The sequence below is a fragment of the Panthera pardus genome, unplaced genomic scaffold (genome assembly GCF_024362965.1).
Source record: "Panthera pardus isolate Hobbes unplaced genomic scaffold, ASM2436296v1 HiC_scaffold_17, whole genome shotgun sequence".
Classification (NCBI taxonomy): domain Eukaryota; kingdom Metazoa; phylum Chordata; class Mammalia; order Carnivora; family Felidae; genus Panthera; species Panthera pardus.
In genome coordinates, this window is record NW_026526732.1 from 7803482 (window position 1) to 7824531 (window position 21050).

The 21050-nt window shown below is 47.3% G+C and overlaps 2 protein-coding genes across 3 annotated transcripts in view; one reads left to right on the top strand and one right to left on the bottom strand.

Annotated features, from left to right (window-relative positions):
- The window catches only part of PLG (plasminogen), a 42900-nt gene extending 32972 nt beyond the window's left edge, over window positions 1–9928 (top strand). Inside the window, exons 14-19 of the mRNA XM_019412718.2 lie at window positions 1235–1355; window positions 2761–2835; window positions 3460–3600; window positions 5271–5377; window positions 8724–8869; window positions 9517–9928. Of these exons, the coding sequence (XP_019268263.1) occupies window positions 1235–1355; window positions 2761–2835; window positions 3460–3600; window positions 5271–5377; window positions 8724–8869; window positions 9517–9678 (752 nt within the window). The 3' untranslated portion in view covers window positions 9679–9928. The remainder of the gene's footprint in view (window positions 1–1234; window positions 1356–2760; window positions 2836–3459; window positions 3601–5270; window positions 5378–8723; window positions 8870–9516) is intronic.
- Window positions 9929–10527: 599 nt separating this feature from the next.
- SLC22A3 (solute carrier family 22 member 3) overlaps window positions 10528–21050 on the bottom strand; it is a 93052-nt gene continuing 82529 nt past the window's right edge. For both annotated transcript variants that reach the window (XM_019412721.2, XM_019412720.2), the window contains 4 exons: window positions 19277–19385; window positions 18406–18518; window positions 14801–14900; window positions 10528–12098 (listed from right to left, as the gene is read on the bottom strand). In XM_019412721.2, the coding sequence (XP_019268266.1) occupies window positions 12038–12098; window positions 14801–14900; window positions 18406–18518; window positions 19277–19385 (383 nt within the window). In that variant the 3' untranslated portion in view covers window positions 10528–12037. The remainder of the gene's footprint in view (window positions 12099–14800; window positions 14901–18405; window positions 18519–19276; window positions 19386–21050) is intronic.

The following is a 21050-nucleotide window of genomic DNA, read 5'->3' on the forward strand; positions in this document are numbered from 1 at the left end:
GGTAGAGCCGTGGGGCGGAAGGAGCGGCCAGGGTGACAGGCAAGTTTGCACTCGGCTGCTGTTATTCTGCTGTCTGGATTTGGGGGGAGTTTATAGCTGAATCTTCCTCGAGTGGGTGTTCTCTCTGTTCCGCAGAAGCTCTCTTGGTGGCCCCTTCATCTGGAAGTCTCTGAATGGGGTTACTGCCTTCCCTTCAGCGGGTCACTCCTGATCAGCCCTGCCCCTTCTGGAATACCTGGCCGCCTCTTACGGCCCAGGCTCTCCATGCTGGACAGGCCGCTTGCTTGGCAGGATGGCCTTTAAGTTGTCTTATCAGCATGACATTCCTGTCATGGGCTTCACAGCTGTGCCTGGGATGATGCTCCTCAATGCCCATGGAGGAGAAGTACAGTAACTTCACAGGTGCAGCCCTAGGCCACCACCAGATGCTCTGGTCTTTTGGAGGCTAGAGCTGTTTTAGGCATTAGTGGGTGGTACCAAGGAAGGAGCACTGCCCTTATTGCCTAGGGGGAAAGGTAGGAGGGAAATAGAGAATAGGGCAAGTGGCTGTAAGTCATCCCCAGGGCATTGGGTTAGTCTTTGGAAGCTTCTGGAAGCCCTGTCCCGAGGCTGGCTGAGAGATGTTTAGGACAGTTATCTTTGTTACATACAACTATACACACACACAGACACACACATGGGTACGTGTATGTACACAGAGTTTCACATCAAAAAAATACCCATCGTGCCTTTCAATGGACATGACAACTATGGTTTTCAGTAAACTTTATGTGGTTCAGATGGCACAGAGGAAGAAGAAGAAGAAGAAGGAGGAGGAGGAGGAGGAGAAGGAGACAGAGAAGGAGAAAGAGGAAGAAGAAGAGGGAGATGATGATGGAGATGAGAACCTAGATAAATCACATCAAGTCAGAATAACATTTGTGTCATGGCGCCCTCAGCAAACTCTCACTGTAACACCTAACTCTGCTTAATCCCTCCCCCCAAAACAATACAAGAGCACTTACATTTTCCTGAAAGGAGAAGGTTCTGTGTTGTCTACTGCCACTTTTGAAATCAAAGGGAAAAAAATATCCCAAAAGATGCTTATGACCTTGCTGTTCAGTTTGGGCTTCGAGATGTCAAAACCTTCGTGCTTTGGCCATGACCCATTGATCTCTCTGGAGTTGTGTGACACAATGGCTACCTTTCATTTCGCTTCTTTAAATGTGACTCTCTTCTCCACTTTGTGCCACAGTGTCCGCTTCATTTGATTGTGGGAAGCCCCAGGTGGAGCCGAAGAAATGTCCTGGAAGGGTTGTAGGTGGATGTGTGGCCAACCCACATTCTTGGCCCTGGCAAGTCAGTCTTAGAACAAGGTAACAACATTTCCAGAAACGATTAGTTCCATTCTTCTATGTAAGCCCTGCAAAACCTTTCTCATTTCACACTGAATCCACAGAGCTTATCAGTACCTGCCTCTATATTCTTAGGAGGAAGGAAAACTACGAAAATAAAATTATATTTTTTCTAGGTTCTCTACTTTGAAAATAGCCAGAATTGGAATATTTTCCTTGATCTGGGCATCTATCATCAAACTCTGCGGACGTAGTAATTTATACCAAATTCCGATATTTCTGGCAAAGTATTGGAGATGCCTGGAGGGTTTTTATCAATGTCTATTGTCTCTTTGGAAGACAAAGGGCAGGGGGTATTTTTAGAAATGTGTTACGTTGAGGGAGGCATGGGCAAAGTTATCTATAATCTTTGACCGATACCCTTTTTTTTTTTTTTTACACTTTTGTGAATTCTTGAATTTAATCAAAGGGTGCTCAGCCATTCATTCACAAGCACATCCCATGTCTTCACTCTAAGATAGTTCAGGAGCACCATAATTCAAGAGTGATCAGTTCTGGTCCTATGGAACCCAGAAGGTTTGGGTGATGGTTTCAGTGGCATGGGCTTTTAATAAGTTTGATTTTCCTGGATGCCTCTTATAAAGCGCACGTGTGAAACAGGCTGATCTGTTTTCTGTGTTGCTCTGTCATCTTGTTTCGACACCAGGGCAACACTTCTGCATTCGGTTGTTGTTCTCAATTGCCTTCCTTCCCTATACTTGGGAGATGCCACCACTAACCTCGACTTCAGTGTATTTCATTCTTTTGTTGAGTTGGCTTTTCTTCTCTTCACCTTATCATTTATTAACTCCTTGCTATACAAACCCTCACCTTTCACACATTTCAAGTTCTTTCTTTCCCCAACCGTGCTGTGGTCTATTTCCTGACTGATTATTCGGGCACTTACAATCTGTATCCCTTTCATTACAATGGAGTGGCTGACACCCAAAGGGTACATATGAGCAGATTCCCACAAATCGCAGCTATTCGGGGTCAGATTTGGTTCAGGCCTTGCATAGGTCTTGCCATAAAGAAATAAAAGAGGCCTCAAGGGTAGGACCTTTGGCCGGTCACTCCTGTTGGAATCCGGGGCCAACGAGTCTAAGCCACGGGTGTGGACTTCCTGTTGCAGCCCCATGGCTTTGCTCTCCTGTGGACCAGTTGTGCCTGGGTCTTCCCCTGCCAGCTAAAGTGTGGTGAGGATGAGACCTTCTGGAAAATACACTACTGAAGCACAACTCAAAAGTTCTTGCCATCCCGATGATAGGCTGGTAGCCTTTTCCTATGGGAGCATCAACTTTGTTAAAATTGAGTGAATACTTCTTTCGAGCTTTCTGTAGAACATATCATCTGATTTGAACTAAAATTCTGGCAATTTTCCTTATAGATTTGGAAAGCACTTCTGTGGAGGGACTTTAATAGCCCCAGAGTGGGTGTTGACAGCTGCCCACTGCTTGGAGAGGTATGTCTGGGGAACATGAAGACTTGTCTTAAAAACTCTCTGCCTCTCTCCCCTTCTCCTTTCCTGATTTCCTCCCTCCTTTCTTTCTCTCTCTGCCCCTTCTTTTCTCCCTCTCTCCCTCCTTTCTTTCCTCCTTCCCTCCCTCTTTTCTCCATCCCTCCCTTCTTTTCTCCTTCCTTCCTTCCTTCCTTCCTTCCTTCCTTCCTTCCTTCCTTCCTTCTTTTTATGGCAGTGACACTAGGGACCAGGGAATGGATGTGAAGTTTGAATCAGAATTTCCAGGGCCACTGGATGAGAGAGAAGGGGAATATTTCTAGGGAGGGTGGGTATGTAGGCCTGGGTCCATGGTAGAACAGACCTCCTCACTGTGACAGACACGGGTCCTCCCAGGTTCTCCCGACATGGGTATCTGTCCATTCTTCTTCTGTGGTCAGGCCAAAAGCAGCTCGAGAACATTCCTTAGTGACCAGATTCAAGTAAACGGTGAGCTTCCTCTCTTGCCACTTGGAGGTCGCTGACTGTGGGTAGCGAGGTGGGGAGAAGACGCCATGTTTATGACTCAGAAGGCCACCTGATGAAGGGGCTGGCACATGACTTTGCTCCAAATGTCACCACCTTTCCTAGATCCTCAAGGCCTGCAGCGTATAAGGTCATCCTGGGCGCACACCGAGAAATAAATCTTGAAACGGATATTCAGGACATAGAGGTATCCAAGCTGTTCTTGGAGCCCACACGTGCAGATATCGCCTTGCTGAAGCTAAGCAGGTACTAACTCACCCTTGGTTTTCACCCCAAGATCAGGGATAACATTTGTTTATGCCCGGGTTTCACGAGCATAACAGAGTTGTGCGTATGTGCGTGTGTGTGGTGGGGGGGAGACACCGTCTAGGACATGAAAGACACAAAGGCTTTGGGGAACAGAGAAAACCTGGGTTCGGTCCCATTCTGCCACACATTAGCTGTGCTCTTGAAAAAAGGCATCAGACAGATATCACAGGATTTCACTCGTAGGTGGAATTTGAGAAACTTAACAGATGATCACAGGGGAAGGGGAAATAAGAAAAACAGAGAGGGAGGCAAACCCTAAGAGGCTCTTAAATACAGAGAACAAACTGAGGGTTGATGGGGGGCGGGAGGAAGGGAAAATGGGTGATGGGCATTGAGGAGGGCACTTGTTGGGATGAGCACTGGGTGTTGGATGTAAGTGATGAATCATGGGAATCTACTCCTGAAACCAAGACTACACTTGTATGTTAACTAACTTGAGACTGATCATTAAAAAGAGGCACCAGGATTCGGTTTCCTTGTGTGGAAAAGGAGTGAGTTGAAATACGAAGTGCATGAAGCTCTCACTTAACCTTGGCCAGTCAGCTAACATACATCCATAATCAGAGAAGTATTCGGTTCTTCCAGGTTGACCATTCTCCTCTCAAAACAATACTTGTTTGGGGGAAACCAAACAAAATTACATGTTTCAAAGCACTTCAAAAGCTACAATATAGGGGCGCCTAGATGGCTCAGTGGGTTGAGCATCCGACTTTGGCTCAGGTCGTGATCTCGCAGTTTGTGAGTTCGAGCCCACGTGTCGCTCACTGCTATCCGTGTGGAGCCCACCTCAGATCCCGTCTCCCTCTCTCTGCCCCACCCCCGCTTGGGCTCTCCCCCCCCCCCAAGTAAATAGTTCCTTCAAAAAGCTACAATATAGACCCACACACAAACACATACACACACAATTCACAAATGCAAATTCCTCTTCCTCCTATGTTTTTGTTTTTGCTTTTGCTTTTTTGGGAGACAGAGAGAAAGAGAGTGCTTTTTTGGGAGAGAGAGAGAGAGAAAGAGAGGGCGAAAGTGAGTGAGGGGCAGAGAGCGAGTGGGAGAGAAGCAGGGCTCACCCGAAGCGGAGCTCATGTTTTTACCCAAAGCGGGGCTCAAGCTCACCTGAACGCGCGAACTGTGAGATCATGACCCGAGTCGAAGTCGGATGCTTAACCGATGGAGCCACCCAGGCGCCCTTCCCTGTCTTTGGTTTTATTTTCCCTGTTGAAATAGAATTTTGTTAAGTCTGACGAAATGATAAACCTGCTTATGTTACTTAAAGTTAGTGATATTTGGAAGCTGGTGCCAATGGAGAAGGCTGATCAGACAGCTATTTTGAGAATAGGCGCATTTGGGCCGGGCAACAAGGCCCAGAGAACACACGTACCGTATCTGGTGGATTCCGGACAGCGTGGGATGAGCCAGGATGGGCCAGGCCAGCACCAGGAGAAAAGGTGTTTTCTGCATCGCACTGTGTCACTGGAGCAGGGAAATACCAGCTCAGAGGATTCTGGGGGCTTTGGGCCGATGCCATCTTGTTGTGAGTGACCAACAGAGGAGTGGCGCGAGAATCCTAACGAGGCAGTCCGATGTAACTTTTGATGTTTTTCTTTCAGATCTGCCATCATCACCTCCAAAGTGATCCCAGCTTGTCTGCCACCCCCAAATTATGTGGTTGCTGACCGGACATTATGTTACATCACTGGCTGGGGAGACACCCAAGGTGAGAGAAATTCCCAAACTCACACAAGGAATTGGTGTAGACCTATAGCCTACAGGAGAAAACGACCCTTTGTGCAAATTCCTACCACTTTTCCTGAGGGTCCACCCTTCCTGACTTTGTCTTGGTTCCCGCCTAAGTCTCCATAATTCATCGTCGAGGGACGTGGGCGAGGGACGGAGTAGTCCCTCTTGGGACTGAGTCTCTTGGCCCATACATGCAACGTTGATATCCCATCCCCAGGTAAGTAGGGTTTTGAAGTAGACCTAAACATTAAGGGTGTTTGATTATTGTTCATGTGAAGTTAGCCACACTGAGCTCCCTAACATGGCACGACACAACAACAAAAATTGCCGTTAAGCTCATCTCCCCAGGTCCCCACATGCATTCGTGGGCGTGGAGAGGCTGTTGGTGGTGGGACAGACTGACAGCTGGGGGAAAGGAAGGAAGGTTCCAGCCCTACGGTGGCGTTCGGTGTTGGTCGATGGGGTGTGCGTGAAAGAGGAGATGCTTATGCAGGATCCTGTGTCAGCACTCGTGCTGCATTCGGGGGGCCCCATCTTCTCTTGGCAGTAGGCCCTGAGAGGGATTATACTCGTCAGACTCGGGCCTCAAAACATTGTAAGAATGTCTTAGATCTCTGCCTCGCTTTCTCCAAGTGTTGGTGAGGGCTCCAGAATGGGGGTCAGGGGCTCCGGAGGGTAGATCTCGTTCTGCCGCTCGCTGGGCAAACTGGACAAATCACCTTGCCTCCTTGTACCACTTGGCCTGGAAGCCCTCACCTGTAAAACCCGCGTTTTCGAATTGTGTTTCACACAGTATTTTGTTATTAGCTTTCGTTTAAGCAAGGTTTTGTGGTTTTGGGAAAAAAAAGTTAAAAATGACTGGCCTTGGTCACTTCAAATCTGCCTTCCTTCTTTCTGCACTTTTCCTACATTTGTGAAACCTCACCTCCTGAATGTTGCACGTCCCCTACTTTCCGTGCTTTGGAGGCTGTGAGCACTGAGAAGTTAAAGGGAAAGCTTCCCAAATGAAGCGTCGCTGTGGATGTGACAGTCTATTCCGTTGTTTTGCATTTAAAAAAACTTAAACATCCCAAACCCCTATGAGTTCAATATTTTTTGTTTCCATTTTGGAAATGAGGGATCTGAGGTTCCGAGAAGGTACAGGGCGGCCCCCTGGGAGCCGCATGCACAAAGGGCAGGCAAGGGGGGTTCTTGAGTCAGAACCCCGACTCCCACCTATCGGCTGCAGGCTCTTCTTGAACCTGTTTCCTCAGCTGGAAAACGGGCTGCAGGGCCACGGTGGGGGAAACGATGAGAGCGGTGCACGGAGCACTGAGCACGGCCACCATCCACAATTTTCTAACTGCCATCCTGCGCTAGGTTCCTCCATCTACCCTGGCCTCGCCCTCAGGTCGAGTGGGAAGACGATTCTCCGTATACTCAGTGAACCAGGAGGAGTCACAAAACAGAAGTCAGGCCTGTTTACCACTTTTCCTACGTCAGGAGTGACGTTAGATCAGTGTCCTCGGCTTCTCGGCGTGAAGTCAAAACTCTCCCGTTCTCCCTTTCAGTCTCCGGACTTTCCCTGACTTGCTATTTCAAAGCAAGGGAAGCATTCAGGCAAGGGGCTCGTTCCGGTTAGTCCTTCAGCAGCAGAGTGCTTCTGGGGCTGCTGCCTCTTCCTCCCCACAGCCCCTATCAGGGCGCCCCTATCTAGGACACCTCCAGCCTCCCGGCCCTCAGCAATGCTATCTCTACTGTGGCCACACGATGGCAGCACTTCTGCACAGACCACACCAATTTCCCCGCCAGCTAGTGGTGGATTTTGTCACCAGCCTCGGGACGGGTCTTGCTCAGAAAGCAGACACAAGGGCAAGACACTTGAATAAATCAATTTGCAGCAGGGTATTTGGGAGGGCTGGTCCCTCCCCACGAGTACTCAAGTAGTGCACCCCACCCGATGCCTCCTCGGGCCCTTCTTCCGCGGTGGCTCTGCCCAGCCAGAGCTGGGTCAAGCCTCTCCTTCCCAGATGGCGGTCCCCGTCCACGCTCCTGTCAACTCCAGATCCAGCGTAGGTATTCCAAACTCGACACGACCGTCCAAGTTTACTCAGAGTCTTTGGAGAAGGAGTAGCACCCCGTCTCCTGGCTGTTCCACGCTAGCAACGCTTTTTTGCGAGACACGTGAAAGCCGGGCTTGCAAGATTCGAAAACTGGATTATTTCTGAAAACACATGCCCGGGTGTGTCTATCTGGAAAAGCGGCGTTTCCTCTGGCTGTTTTGCAAATGTTCCACTTCAATTTGCCAGAGTAGAAAAAAAACAGTTTTTTTTACAAAAGAAATACGAGTAAGACAAGCACATGGGAGAATATTTACTCTTCCTAACTGGAAAAGAAGTGAAAACTAGGAAACAAACCAGGACAATTTTCACCTATTATATTAGCAAATATTTTAAAAAATATTAAATACTCAGAAGTGTAGGGTGAAGTGCCCTTTTGTTCTGGTGAAATCGTGTCCTGTCATACACTTTTAGAAAATAATTTGGCAACATTAACCGGGAGCCATAAACACATGTATATAATTTCTGGGAACCAGGGTAAGAAAATATTAAGGAATATAAATAAAATGCATGAACAAAGATGTGGACAGTTGGAAACCACTGTAGGAGCCCAGAAACACGGGTGTGAAGAATTTGGGCAATGATGTCACAGACCCAACTTCAAATCCCAGTTCCTCCGCTGACTTGCTGGGTGATCTTGGGCAACCTACACACCCTCTCCCAGCCTCAGTTTCCTTCACTGTGCAATAGGATTGACAGAAGTGCCTATTTCGTGTGACTATGGTAAGGATTAAATGAGAGACACCACCGAACGAGCCTGTGCCTGAAAAAGTTTATTCCGGTAAAAGGCGGCCATTTTTTCTTATATTGTGGTAAAGTATATATGACATAAAGTTCACTATTTTAATTATTTTGTTTTTTTTTTTATTTTTTTTTTAATTTTTTTTCAACGTTTTTTATTTATTTTTGGGACAGAGAGAGACAGAGCATGAACGGGGGAGGGGCAGAGAGAGAGGGAGACACAGAATCGGAAACAGGCTCCAGGCTCCGAGCCACCAGCCCAGAGCCGTGATGCGGGGCTCGAACTCACGGACCGCGAGATCGTGACCTGAGTGAAGTCGGACGCCTAACCCACTGGGCCACCCAGGCGCCCGGGGAACTGACTTCTTTATACAACCTCACCGTCAAACAAGAGACCTGTCACTGTTGCTCGGTTGTGCCAGAAGTTTCCTTGGGGGCATATTTGGGATCTGGTAGCCATTCCCTTAATCTTTTTAAACACAGGGACCTTTGGCGCCGGTCTCCTCAAGGAAGCCCAGCTACCGGTGATCGAAAACAAGGTGTGCAATCGCTACGAGTATCTCAACGGAAGAGTCAAATCCACAGAGCTTTGTGCTGGGAATCTGGCCGGAGGCACCGACAGTTGTCAGGTGAGGACAAAGTCCAATCTTCCGCCGTCCTGCGTCGGCCTCTTAGATGCCTCTGCCCCCCAGTGGCAAATCCAGGAAGCCTTTGTCCATTGAAGGCCACGTCCACGTGCTACCCAGAAACATTTCAGGTCTGGCCCTGAATGCGGACTGAGGTCATCTGAGGGGATTTCTTGGGCCCTGAGTGCCAGATGGGTTGTAAGGGAGTCGTTAGGTATCATCACTGCCAGAGCCCCACACACCTGGGGACCGTGTTGGAGCACGGGACTCGGGTGGTGGCCTTGCTAGCAGGGAAGCAAGGGAGGGTATGGGGAAAAGACCAACTGTGCCCCCTTTGCAATTACTCTGGGCTTTACTCTGCCGAAGGGAAACCCCAAGGCACGAAGGGATGAGTCCACTCTTCACAAGGGACTTCTCCCCCAGGAACACCAAACGGTGTGGTTTTGCTAAATGTACCCTGTTAAGTACCGAAGCACTTCAGCCCTCGTTGGGTACTGAAGCTACTCAAGTAACACATTAATAAGTTTCTTTCTAATTGCAAAAGAATGTTCAAGTGCTGGGAAAACATACATTTGGGTAACAGGGGTGACATCCCACAATAAAAGGGTGCCGGTTTCATCCTCTCGTGGTTCTTTTCTCTCTCTGCCCAGGGTGACAGCGGAGGGCCTCTGGTCTGCTTCGAGAAGGACAAGTACATTTTACAAGGAGTCACTTCTTGGGGTCTTGGCTGTGCCCGCCCCAATAAGCCCGGTGTCTATGTTCGTGTTTCAAGGTTTGTTCCTTGGATTGAAGGGATAATGAGAAACAATTAATTGGATGGGAGACAGAGCGAGGCGTCAGCACATCTAGAAGCTGGACCGCGGGTGGGGAATTGAGCACGCTCAGAAATGATTGACAGTAATCAGACCAACACACTGTACTTACACCACCCGCTGCTAAACCTCAACATTTTTTAGTATTATCGTGGATAAATTGTTCCTGTCCGTGGACTGCTGGATTCTGTAATAAAAAAAGTAACACATTTATAACATTTGTTGAAAATAAACTCTGTACTTCCTTTAACTTTTTTGAGCTTCATTGTTTTCTTGTTCTTCGTTTATCCTACCCATTTTAAATAGTGTGACTGCCGCACTTAGGTGATCTCTCTCTTTCTCATAAGGAGTCGTTGCGTAAAGGACAGAGAAGCCTGTAAGATCATAGAGAAGAGAGCAGAGAAGTCCTAGTAAGCCGCCCATATGTTTATCATGTCTATAAAAGACGGTTTGACACACGTCTTTATTTCTGGCACCGCGATGGATGTTTTCAAAGCTGCAGCATGTATGGGGAGTCATGAGAACAAATTCTATTCTTGGGGATGAAATCTGTTACTGACAACTTGACGTTAGCTGAGCACAGCGGACACCGGGCGGAGACTTGTGCACGGTGAAGGGAACCGGGCAATGGCAGTGTAATACAATACAATACAGGCTCCGTAGGGAGCCTGCGTGCTATTCTGGGTTACATTTGAATCTAGGAATGGTACCAAGATCCACGACCGCAGACTGAAGGTAGAGCACTTAATTTCCATCGCTAATTGTCTGCCCAGACAGCCTGTCCTGTCACGCGGGAACGGTGTTTTCCGGTGACGCGTGTGCAAAAGGAAGACCGAGAACAAACCTTGATTGTTCTTGACAATTAAACACTTTTTTATTGTGACCGGAACCAAAACAGCAACCCAAGATGCAATTCGAAGGTGAGAGTATCGAGGCAGGAATAGTCATCTTCCAGCATAGAGAAGCGCCAAAACAGCGAAACTGCGAGTGTGGACGAGTACAGGGTGACGGCAGCATGAAGTCCCCAAAGAGCAGTGTTTATTTCACGGGAAAATAAAACATTCATATTCAGTCCTGTTGTGCTGGAGGATTACAAAACTTATTTTACAATTAGCCCACACCCCGTACCTATTGTCATGTGTTCACAGAGAATTGTCTTCTTCGTTGGCAAGATTCTCCTCGGTGCTCGTTTTGTCTGTCCACACAAAATAACTCATGAAAAACTTCTGCATAAGATACATACTGAATCGGAAATACCACGAATATAACATACGAAGCAGAACAGCAGGAAAAGGTAACAGATATGTATTTAAGCTCCGCATTTCAAAAGTTTCACTAACAAAAAAAGAAAGATCAAATCCCTTATTAGTGTCTATGACATCACTTCTAAAGCTTCTCCCAATTCTTTTAAACATGGATATAAATTGACCTTACTTTTAAATTAAAATGTAAGCTGCTTCCCAAGACAGGTTAAATGTGTCAAGGTTGAATGAGAACAGTCCATGGTTTTCACCCTTGACCATGGGCGGCATCGTAGAACTGGACTCACAAGATATAAGATAAATATCCCTTCAAGATTAAAATCTTAAGACCCATGAAGTCGGAATCCATGGATTTTGCTCAATACTGAACTGAGTACGGGGCTCTATCTTCTGAGGCCCAAATCTGATTTAAGAAAACAATAGGGTCAAATCCTCAAATTGTACAGCAGATTTGTTCATGATCACGGAACAAGGCCCGAGCACGCCCGCGGGCCCAGATGCTACAGTGGCTTCCACTGGGCAAAACAAGAAGAGAAAGGAAAGCCTCAGTACCACGTGGCCCAGGGGCCTCAGATTCAGTCTCTTCACAGGCAGGATCTCCAAACCTTCATCCTCCCTGGAATCTTCAGAACGCTCAGCTCGGAGCTTTCATTCGTCGATCAGATTTGATGAACCCACTCTGGACACTTTTCCCCGATCCCTGGTTTGCACGTCCTTCATCTTTGATGGAGCAAGCAGTCGTGAGAACTTGGTGAAAGTTTCTCTCGTCCCTCTATAACTGGGTCAGACCTGCTGCCCCAACTTTAGACAAAAACTGGGGCGGGGGGGGGGCGCTGTATGTGCAACAGGCTCTTTGCTAAACCAGCCGCATACTCTGCGCCCAGAAAGTTCCCGAGCGCCGTAAATCCTAATTCATCCGACATCATATAAAAATACCCTGGGCAGTTTGAATGTCTTTGTACAGCATGACGAACGCTTGGAGCCGCGCGGCATAATGTGGCTAAAATGGACAACACGCACGTGTGTGCAAGGCACATCGGTTCCTTGAGAGACATCGACCTAGAGAGCCCCTTCCTTCTGTCTTTGGCAGGGGGGCGTCAAAGGTGCGAGCTGCAAACTTGGGTTTTCTTTCTCCTGCCACATTTGTAGGAATATGGACTAACAAAACAAGGAGAGAAGAGAAAGTCCTTATGAACTATTATACAACAAGCTACAACAAAGTTTTCTTGCTCAACATTATAGTTGGTTTTGATCAAACACACGGACGTGTAACATCGCATAAAAGCCCAATTCAAAGGTGACAAAAAAACTGTCACCAGGCTCATTTTTTAAAACCTGCTTTCAGACCCTAGGCAGGGTTAATCTGCATGTAAGTTCTTTATGTGACAGGACTAGGACGCCACCCACCCTGACCTGGTCCCTGAACTCGGATACAAACCAAGCAATTGTCTAGAAAGACACAGTTAGCAAAATGTTTCTCTCTTTTGGATAAAGCGGGGCCTTACGATGGCATCAGGCTCAAGAGGATTTCACACAGTTTAACACCTTTTATAAATTTCTTAATTTTGATTTGCAAAATGGCAGTATCTCAAAGAGAATCTTCGACCTCACTCCAAATTTCAGGTATCATTGCTCTAAGGGTGAAAAATAGGTGGAGCTTTTGGGTGAGAAGTAAGTCATTACCGTCACTTCATTTCCAAACAAGTGTAAGAATCTGTTTGGATTACTTCCCGAGGCAAATGCCCACCTGTTCTCTGACTGTTATAAGTCAGTTACCGCGATATGAGCTGATGGTTTTATTTTACACACACTGATGAGCTTTCCTTAGGAAAGTTCTGAGATGACGAATCAATCTTCTGTTTCAAAATAGCATCAAGAAACAGGGCGATAAAATCCAATGAAATCATTGTGTAAGTTGTAGAGGTTTGGTAACATGCTCAGGAGACACTTAGCAATGGTTGCTGACCTGAGCCAAAGTCGGACGCTTAACCGACTGAGCCACCCAGGTGCCCCAAAGCTGTGAACCTTTCTAAGCATAGATCTCCTAGTACTGAAATGAGTGAGGATAAGAACTGGAATTGCATAAAATCATTTTGAGTATTAAATGAAATGGCATGTGTGAAACCATCCATCACACTGGTACTTAAAAAATGCCGCCTTCTAATCTCTTCCTAATCTACAAGTGAGGAAAAGAACTGCCATGAGGTTATTAACACTTCAGTCTTCTTATAAATATTTTTGACGCAAATTTTTTTTTTTTAAGTTGAGAGAGCCACATACTTAATTTCCAGGCCGTTATTTAGAAGACTGGTTTTCTTTTAAAAATCAGCAGTTAAATTGTTTTTTAACTATGCAAATAATACAAGGCCATGTGTTGTAATGAGAAAATTAATCAAATAATACAAAAGTCTACAGAGTGTATGGGGCTCCTGGGTGGCTCAGTCAGTTGGGCGTCTGACTTTGGCTCAGGTCATGATCTCACAGTTTGTGAGTTCGAGCCCCGCGTCAGGCTCTGTGCTGACAGCTCGGAGCCCGGAGCCCGCTTCGGATTCTGTGTCTCCCTCTCTCTCTGCCCCTCCCCCACTTGTGCTCTGTCTCTATTTGTCCTCAAAAACAAATAAAACATGTAAAAACAAAAGTCTACAGAGTGTAAAAGTGAAGTCTTCTTCCCAATTCATTGCTATCCCAAGAGGGTCTACATTACTATATTAGATCTTTTATTCTAATATTTTACTAATTTACTAATTAGTAAATTACTAATTTACTAATGTAATTAGTAATTTTACTAATTTACTAATATTTTACTATTCTAATATTTTACTCTAATATTTCATATCCTCTCTTCCTCTTTTTATTATGAAACATTTCCAGCAGAGGAAATTAGAAAGAATTTGTGTAGTGTGAATTTTTCTTGATATAACTCTTCATGTTTGTGTATCGGTTAGATACTTGCCCTACACACCAGTTAGACGGCCTTCTTCAAAACTTAATCTCTCTTTCTCCTTCTCCATCTTCTATTGATCTATTTTTATCCATCCACCCACCCACCCATCCATCCATCCATCCATCCATCCATCCATTATCTCTTTCTCTCTCTTTCCATCTTCTGTCTTCTCATCTAGCTCCAGAGAGAATTCGCTATTGGTTTTATTTTTTAATAAATACTGAAACAGGGGCGCCTGGGTGGCTCAGTCAGTTAAGCGGCCGACTTCGGCTCAGGTCATGATCTCACAGTTCGTGAGTTCGAGCCCCGCGTCGGGCTCTGTGCTGACAGCTCGGAGCCCGGAGCCTGTTTCGGATTCTGTGTCTCCCTCTCTCTGACCCTCCCCCGTTCATGCTCTGTCTCTCTCTGTCTCAAAACTAAATAAACGTTAAAAAAATTTAAAAAAAAATAATAAATACTGAAACACATTGTTCAGCAACTTTTCACTTTGTAATCAATCTTGAAGATCTTACTGTGTCATTCCACACAGATATACCTCAATTCTTTTCATCTCTATATAGTAAGCCATACCATGAATATATTATCATTCTCACGATCAGTTTCCTACTGATGCACATTTATTTCTGCTTTGCCAAATGACCCATTCTCTTCCTTTAGATTTTTTTTTCTGAGTTTTAACACCTTAGCAATGTTTCCCTCTTCATAACCACATCTTAAAAATAATATACATTCTTTCAGAGTTTTGCTTTTTTTTATATTAATCTTCCAAATCAACTTTGAATCTTCTGCTTAGGACGTGAGATGACAGATTGATATTATTTCCCCCCATGAGAGTTCAATTTTCTCCACACCCTTTTTTCCCTTAGTAGTTTGAAACGCTGCTTTTATTTAAGGTGCACTGAATTTCATACGATACCTGCCAAGTTTTTCTACATCGTCCACTGTTTCTGGCAAGGCGATACCCTTGGTTTCAGGCAACAGCATCACGAGCCCGCCGCAGACAGATGCCAGGATACCTACGGAATAAAGAAAGGCGACAGCACACGAGGAACGCACAGCTGGCCCGTGGCCTCCCTCCCTGCTCACCCTGGAGCTTAACCTTAACCAGCTAACCAACTAACCTCAACCAGCCCTTACTGGCAGCAGCCCTCTGGTTACCCACCCAGCTCTCCGGTTCTCTTTTGCCACCCTTCGAAACGTTCTCTTCCTTCCTTGGACCCTGCGCGGTCCCACCGTCCCGGGACTCTTGCAAACACCTGTTCATTCGCTCACTTCACTGTTACTTACCGGGCGCCTAAGTGAGAGAGAAGACCTCACCTCCTGCTTCTCACAGGACTCCTCTCAGCTTCCTTTTACCCACCAAGCGCTTTACCGGTTCCTCTCCCTCCCCTTCCCTACCGGGTCACATTACACGGTTGGACTCGTCCCCACTTCGGCCCAACGGCCATCTCTTGGAGTCTTTCTGGGCTTCTCACTGTGCGCCGAACCCTCTGGCTCCAGTGTCTGCAACGGGCTGGTGGGGGCACGGACCCTATGCCAGCCTCTCCTCTTTCGGGACCCTTCTCCCAACCTCGCGTCATCCTCCAGTTGCTGTCCCCACCTTTCCTGTTCTTTAGAGCTGAAATTCTTGAAACACCATCCTCCCCTATTTTCCGCATCTCTTCACGTCCTATGGATGTGCCGGTGAATGTTTAGCAACCGGCCCTCCCGAAGATACAGCGCCGACTTGTAGCGTCTGTGGATTGCCGTGGTGTGAGTACCCCCACCGCGGGCATCTCTAGGTCCTGCCACGATATCACGGATCCAGGCGGTGGGAAGGGAGGGGCGGTGACAACGTGTGATGTCGCGTCTCCCCCATAAGGACACGACAGACCAAAGTGGCCCGAAGAACACAGACGGTAGGGAAATGTACGTGAACTAGGAAGTGATGGGGTTTGAGTAATTATCTCCTCTGTTTTTAATAGATTTGATACAGGGAAGTTTGAACAATGGCTGTGCTAACCCCTGGGCTCAAAAATCCCTGAAAACTTCACAGGTGGCCTTGGCAGGTGGGTGCTGGCGGGCGTCCTGTGCCACCCCCCCACCCCCCCGCCCGCTCTCTGTGGGGTCCGCCCTGCGTGCTCCGGACCCACCTTGCCCACTGGTCGGGCCCCACGGCAGCACCGGCCGCTGGTGAAGCCGCTGCCCTCCCCTGGCCCCACTTCTCTCTGGCCTCTTCATCCCTCTCGCATCCCTCCTCCTCTCCTTGAGGCCTCCAGGCCCTTTGCCACCCAAGACGCTTTGTCGCTCATCAGGGCTCTGCCTTGCCCGGGCCCTCTCCTTTCCTCTCATCTGGTCCCATTCTTGGGGTGGGGGTCTCAGACCCTCCCATGTCAGTGGTTATCTACACTCAGATGGCCTCCCGATCTCTGTCACCGGGCCACGCTTCTTCTCACGCCCCAAAGGCTACTGGCTTTCTTGCAGGCATTTGCTGCGACCCACACCCAGACAGGTTCCTTGGTGTCCCGTGGGCCAGCTCCTCTGGCATTCACTCAACGAGGGCCTGGCTGTCTCCGCTTTTCCCAGCCAGGAGCTCGGTCTTCCCCCCTCCCTTTGCCTCTGGGGAGCCCCTCCGGGAAGCCCACTCAGTCACCCCTCTTGCCAGTTTTACTTTCTTTTTAAGTTTATTTATCATGAGAGAGAAAGAGAGAGGGAGAGAGCACGAGTAGAGGAGGGGCAGAGAGAGAGGGAGAGAGAATCCCAAGCAGGCTCTGTACTGTCAGCACAGAGCCCGATGTGGGGCTTGAACTCACAAACCATGAGATCACGACCTGACCCCAAACCAAGAGTCAGACACATAACCGACTGAGCCACCCAGGTGCCCCCTTGCCAGTTTTACTACTAACATATTTCTCGAATCTCTGCGCCCAGTGCTCCTGGTGTCATGGCCTTAACCCCCAGCCACCAGGCATGATCCCTTCCCTGAGGAACTGGCTCCCCACCAGCACGGCCTCCCTCCAACCCATTTGCACATCAGAGTCCTGCTTCTAATATGTAAACCTAACACTGTCAATCCCAGCTTAGATCTCCTAGCTTCCACTGCTGTTTGGATAAAGAGCAAACCTTTGCGGGACCAGGACTACCCTTCATGACTGTGATCTGGTCCAGCCTGCCACCCAGCGTCCCCTCCCTTCCCCGCGCCCCCAACCCCCCACATCTGGCGTCTGCTTTTGACTCCCCCGCTTCCCAGACAACAGCTTCACCCTTGGCCGCTAGGCCTTCCACTGCCTGGAGCCCAGGCCCACACTTCCCACGTAGGTAATTTCTACTCCTCTCCGATCTCAGCTATGCACTCCTCCTTCCTCCTCCACTCCAGCGGGTCAGGTGTCCCTACCCTGTGCTCGCCTGCCTGCGCCCTCTGCTTTCAGTGTTTAGCACACTGTGCTGTGACTGATGGTTTGGAAGGAAGTGTGGCTCTCTCCCCAGCCAGACTCGGCAGGAAGGGGGGACAGGACAGCATCAGGGCCGGCTTTCCCAGCGCTTGGCTGCAAGCCAGGCCCAGACCTTGAACGACTGCCGCCCCACCCCCAGCCCAGACCATTTGGTCTTGGTTGAACAGAGGCACTCTCTGCTTTTTCATGCTGGCCACAGAGTCAACACTGGGCTTGTTCATCAGACCCCATGAAATAATTTGCAGTAATCTTTTCTTGAATTGGGTGCTGTCACGCGGTTAGGAGCTTTCCTGCCCCTAGCTAGCGAGCACTGTTAGGGATTTTGCATCATTCAGGATGTATGTCCCCACGGACTCAATATTTTCATTGCAAGTTAAACTGCTGAGCACAAAGTAGAACACAGTCTCTACCAGGAGTGAGGACGTGGAGGTGGAGGGAAGGTAGGTGGGAAGGGGGCCAGCCTGTGGGCTTTCTTGCTGAAGAGAGTAGAGGCAGGGACGAGACACAGGCAGAAAGGTGAGCACAACACTTGAGAAGCACTGGACTGAATCACCCTAAGCCCGCAGCCCCTATGCCTTGCTTCTGGCCCCTCAGGAGGCATGCGGAAACTGGAGTTGGAAGGAGGGCGTGAACTTGAGAGCCATCGCAGAGCTTACAGTACATGGGCAAGGGGTTCCACGCATAGCCTGCTTCACGTCAAAGCAAACGAAGATACGATATCTAATAGGTATCGAACATTTAAAAATCTAATTAGTTTGTAGGCTTATTCCGAAACAGCCGGAAGGTCCAAATTGGTCCCCTGAAAATTAGTCGTGTGGTCCCCCAATTTCAAGAGTTTTGTAGTACTGGAATGTAACTCAGAACTTAAGCAAAGAAAGCTAATGGCACATCACGACACTTTTATATAAAATAAATTAAAATCATTTAGGTTTCCCATAGAACTATAATCGGTTTGGCCACTCAAAACTCAAGCAATTGTCATAAAAAAATTCAATGATCTCATTAACAGCAAACCTAGTAATCACTATAGATGAAATACAAAGAATATAGATGAAAGCATTTAGGAATCACGTATGAAAGGAGTTCTTACCAAAGATGATAAGAGGTAGTTCTAACCAAATGGCCGCCAGCCGGAAGAGCAGAAATGGGGCTATGATTCCCCCAAAATCACATAAACCCGAGCAGAGAGAAACTCCGAAGTTTCTGTAGAGTAAAACATTGTTTTAGAGACAAAAATATTTAATGTAGTCAGGATAAGGGAAACGTTCAGATACACAGGCAACAAAGCAATCTTAGTAATATTTTCTGTTTCTGTAGCTTTCGACTTTGAGAACCACGACCTCCTCTCCTATTTCGAAGCACGCCGTTTCCATTCTGCCCCATTTCACATCCGGGCAAACGCCGAGTCACCGGAGAGCGAGGCGGTCTACAGCGCCGGTGGAAATCATTCTCTCACCGGAGGCTCACCGCCCAGCCCACGCCGCAGTGCTCAGGGATCACCTCGGCACCCTCACTTGACAGTAAGGAAGGCCCGTGAATACTCCCCCAGGAAAGGAGGCCAACGTGCAGCCCATGCACGCTGTTTCACTCTGTCCTTCCTCAATCACTCACAGCTGCCAGACGTGGAATGTGGTCAGAACAGAGGCCGTAGCCTTTAAACGGGGTGATGCCGACGAGCACAGTTTTGACCCACCTCTAAGCAAGTACGCTACCCAGATTTTCTGATCCCACAAAACCACCGCTGTGTATAAAGATACTGATATGAGAAATGTTTCTGTCAAGAGATGCGGAAGGTAGCAGTGCAGAAAGCAGCTATAGCTCAAAGTGGATCTTCTTTACTGGCTGCCTCCAGCCCGGGCTAATATATCATCAAGTTAAGAAAACTGTTTCATGGGTTTTAGGTGAAAACATTTGGCTGCAGAATCACTTAGGAGAAACCAGGACATGTAGGTTGGAATTACCGTAATGTTGTTGGGTACAATTCTGAATTTACCAAATAAACAATTTCAAAGGCCATGGTAATCCCTAGTCTTCCCAGGGTAGCCACTGTGGTTCTCAACCACGGTATTCCTGAAAACAGAAAATGTGGAAGGGCAGAGTTAGGGGTTTGCTTTCAATGAAATATCACAAAACAACAAAAGGCATTTGTTTAGTGTTCTCCCAGCCCTAAGTCTTTGCTAATTTTAAGCACAAATGACAGATATCTTCTAATATTGTAGCCAAATTTATTTTTAAGTGTTTATTTATTTTTGAGAGAGAGAGAGACAGAGCATGAGCAGGGGAGGGGCAGAGAAAGAGGGAGACACAGAATCCAAAACAGGCTCCAGGCTCTGAGCTGTCAGCCCAGAGCCCGATGCGGGGCTCGAACTCCCGAACTGTGAGACCATGACCTGAGTGGAAGTTGGACACCTAACCGGCTAAGCCACCCAGGTGCCCCATATTGTAACCAAATTTTAGCAGCAACAACCACCAGGATGATAGCTCATATTTAGTGTGCTAGTTGCCTTTCTGAGCAGGGTTAGATGATGGAAATACAATTCAAGAACCATTTGTTCAGCAGCCACTGTATTGAAAACAGTGTTCCCGGCACTGCCATCCTAGAGGGCCTGTGTGCCCTGGCCTTCTGGAAGGTGGTCTTCACTTGGGCCCTTGAGAACCGTTACCACAGCCTATTGCCCATTTGCCCTCTCTCTGTTCCCACCCCTTAGTGATAACACACAGAACACCTGCTCCGAGCAGGCCAGAAAGAATCTGGATGTGAAGCCAATGTTGCTTTCTAGAGGGTAGCAAAGGCTTGGGGACTGTAACCTTCGGAAGGGAAGATCTATGCCTTGTGTTGTTGGTAGGGTGTATGTTTCTTATTGTCTTCCCCATCCCCAATCTTGCTACTTCCCCAAGAAATCATCTAGAAGAGGCCAGATTCTTAAAAATCAGTTGGTTCATTCATTTAAAAATGAACTGTTCTAGGGGCTGCACTGGTTATATGAGGAAATTCTCCTATCCTCCAAAGTAACTAGGAGAAAAAGCTCAAAGTTCTTCATTAAATGTTTTATTTCTTTTGAGTTTTAAGAGAAGAGGGAGTAAACCATCTTTGCCCTAAAAAGTCAGTGCTCTAAATTTCTTAAGAGTTGCACAAAAACAGACACTCAGATCAATGGAACAGAATAGAGAATCCAGAAATGGACCCACAAATGTATGGCCAACTAATCTTTGACAAAGCAAGAAAGAATATCCAATGGAATAAAGACAGTCTCTTCAGCAAATGGTGCTGCGAAAACTGGACGACATGCAGAAAAATGAACCTGAGCCACTTTCCTACACCAGATACAAAGTAAACTCAAAATGGATGAAAGACCTAAATGTAAGACAGGAAGCCATCAAAATCCTCGAGGAGAAAGCAGGAAAAAAACCTCTTCGACCTTGGCCGCAGCAACTTCTTACTCAACCCATCTCCAGAGGCAAGGGAAACAAAAGCAAAAATGAACTATTGGGAACTCAAAAAATAAAAAGCTTCTGCACAGAGAAGGAAACAATCAGTAAAACTTAAAGGCAACTGACGGAATGGGAGAAGATATTTGCAAATGACATATCAAATAAAAGGTTAGTACCTAAAATCTATAAAGAACTTATCAAATTCAACATCCCAAAAAACAAATAATCCAGTGAAGAAATGGGCAAAAGACATGAATAGACACTTCTCCAAAGAAGACATCCAGATGGCCAGTCGGCACATGA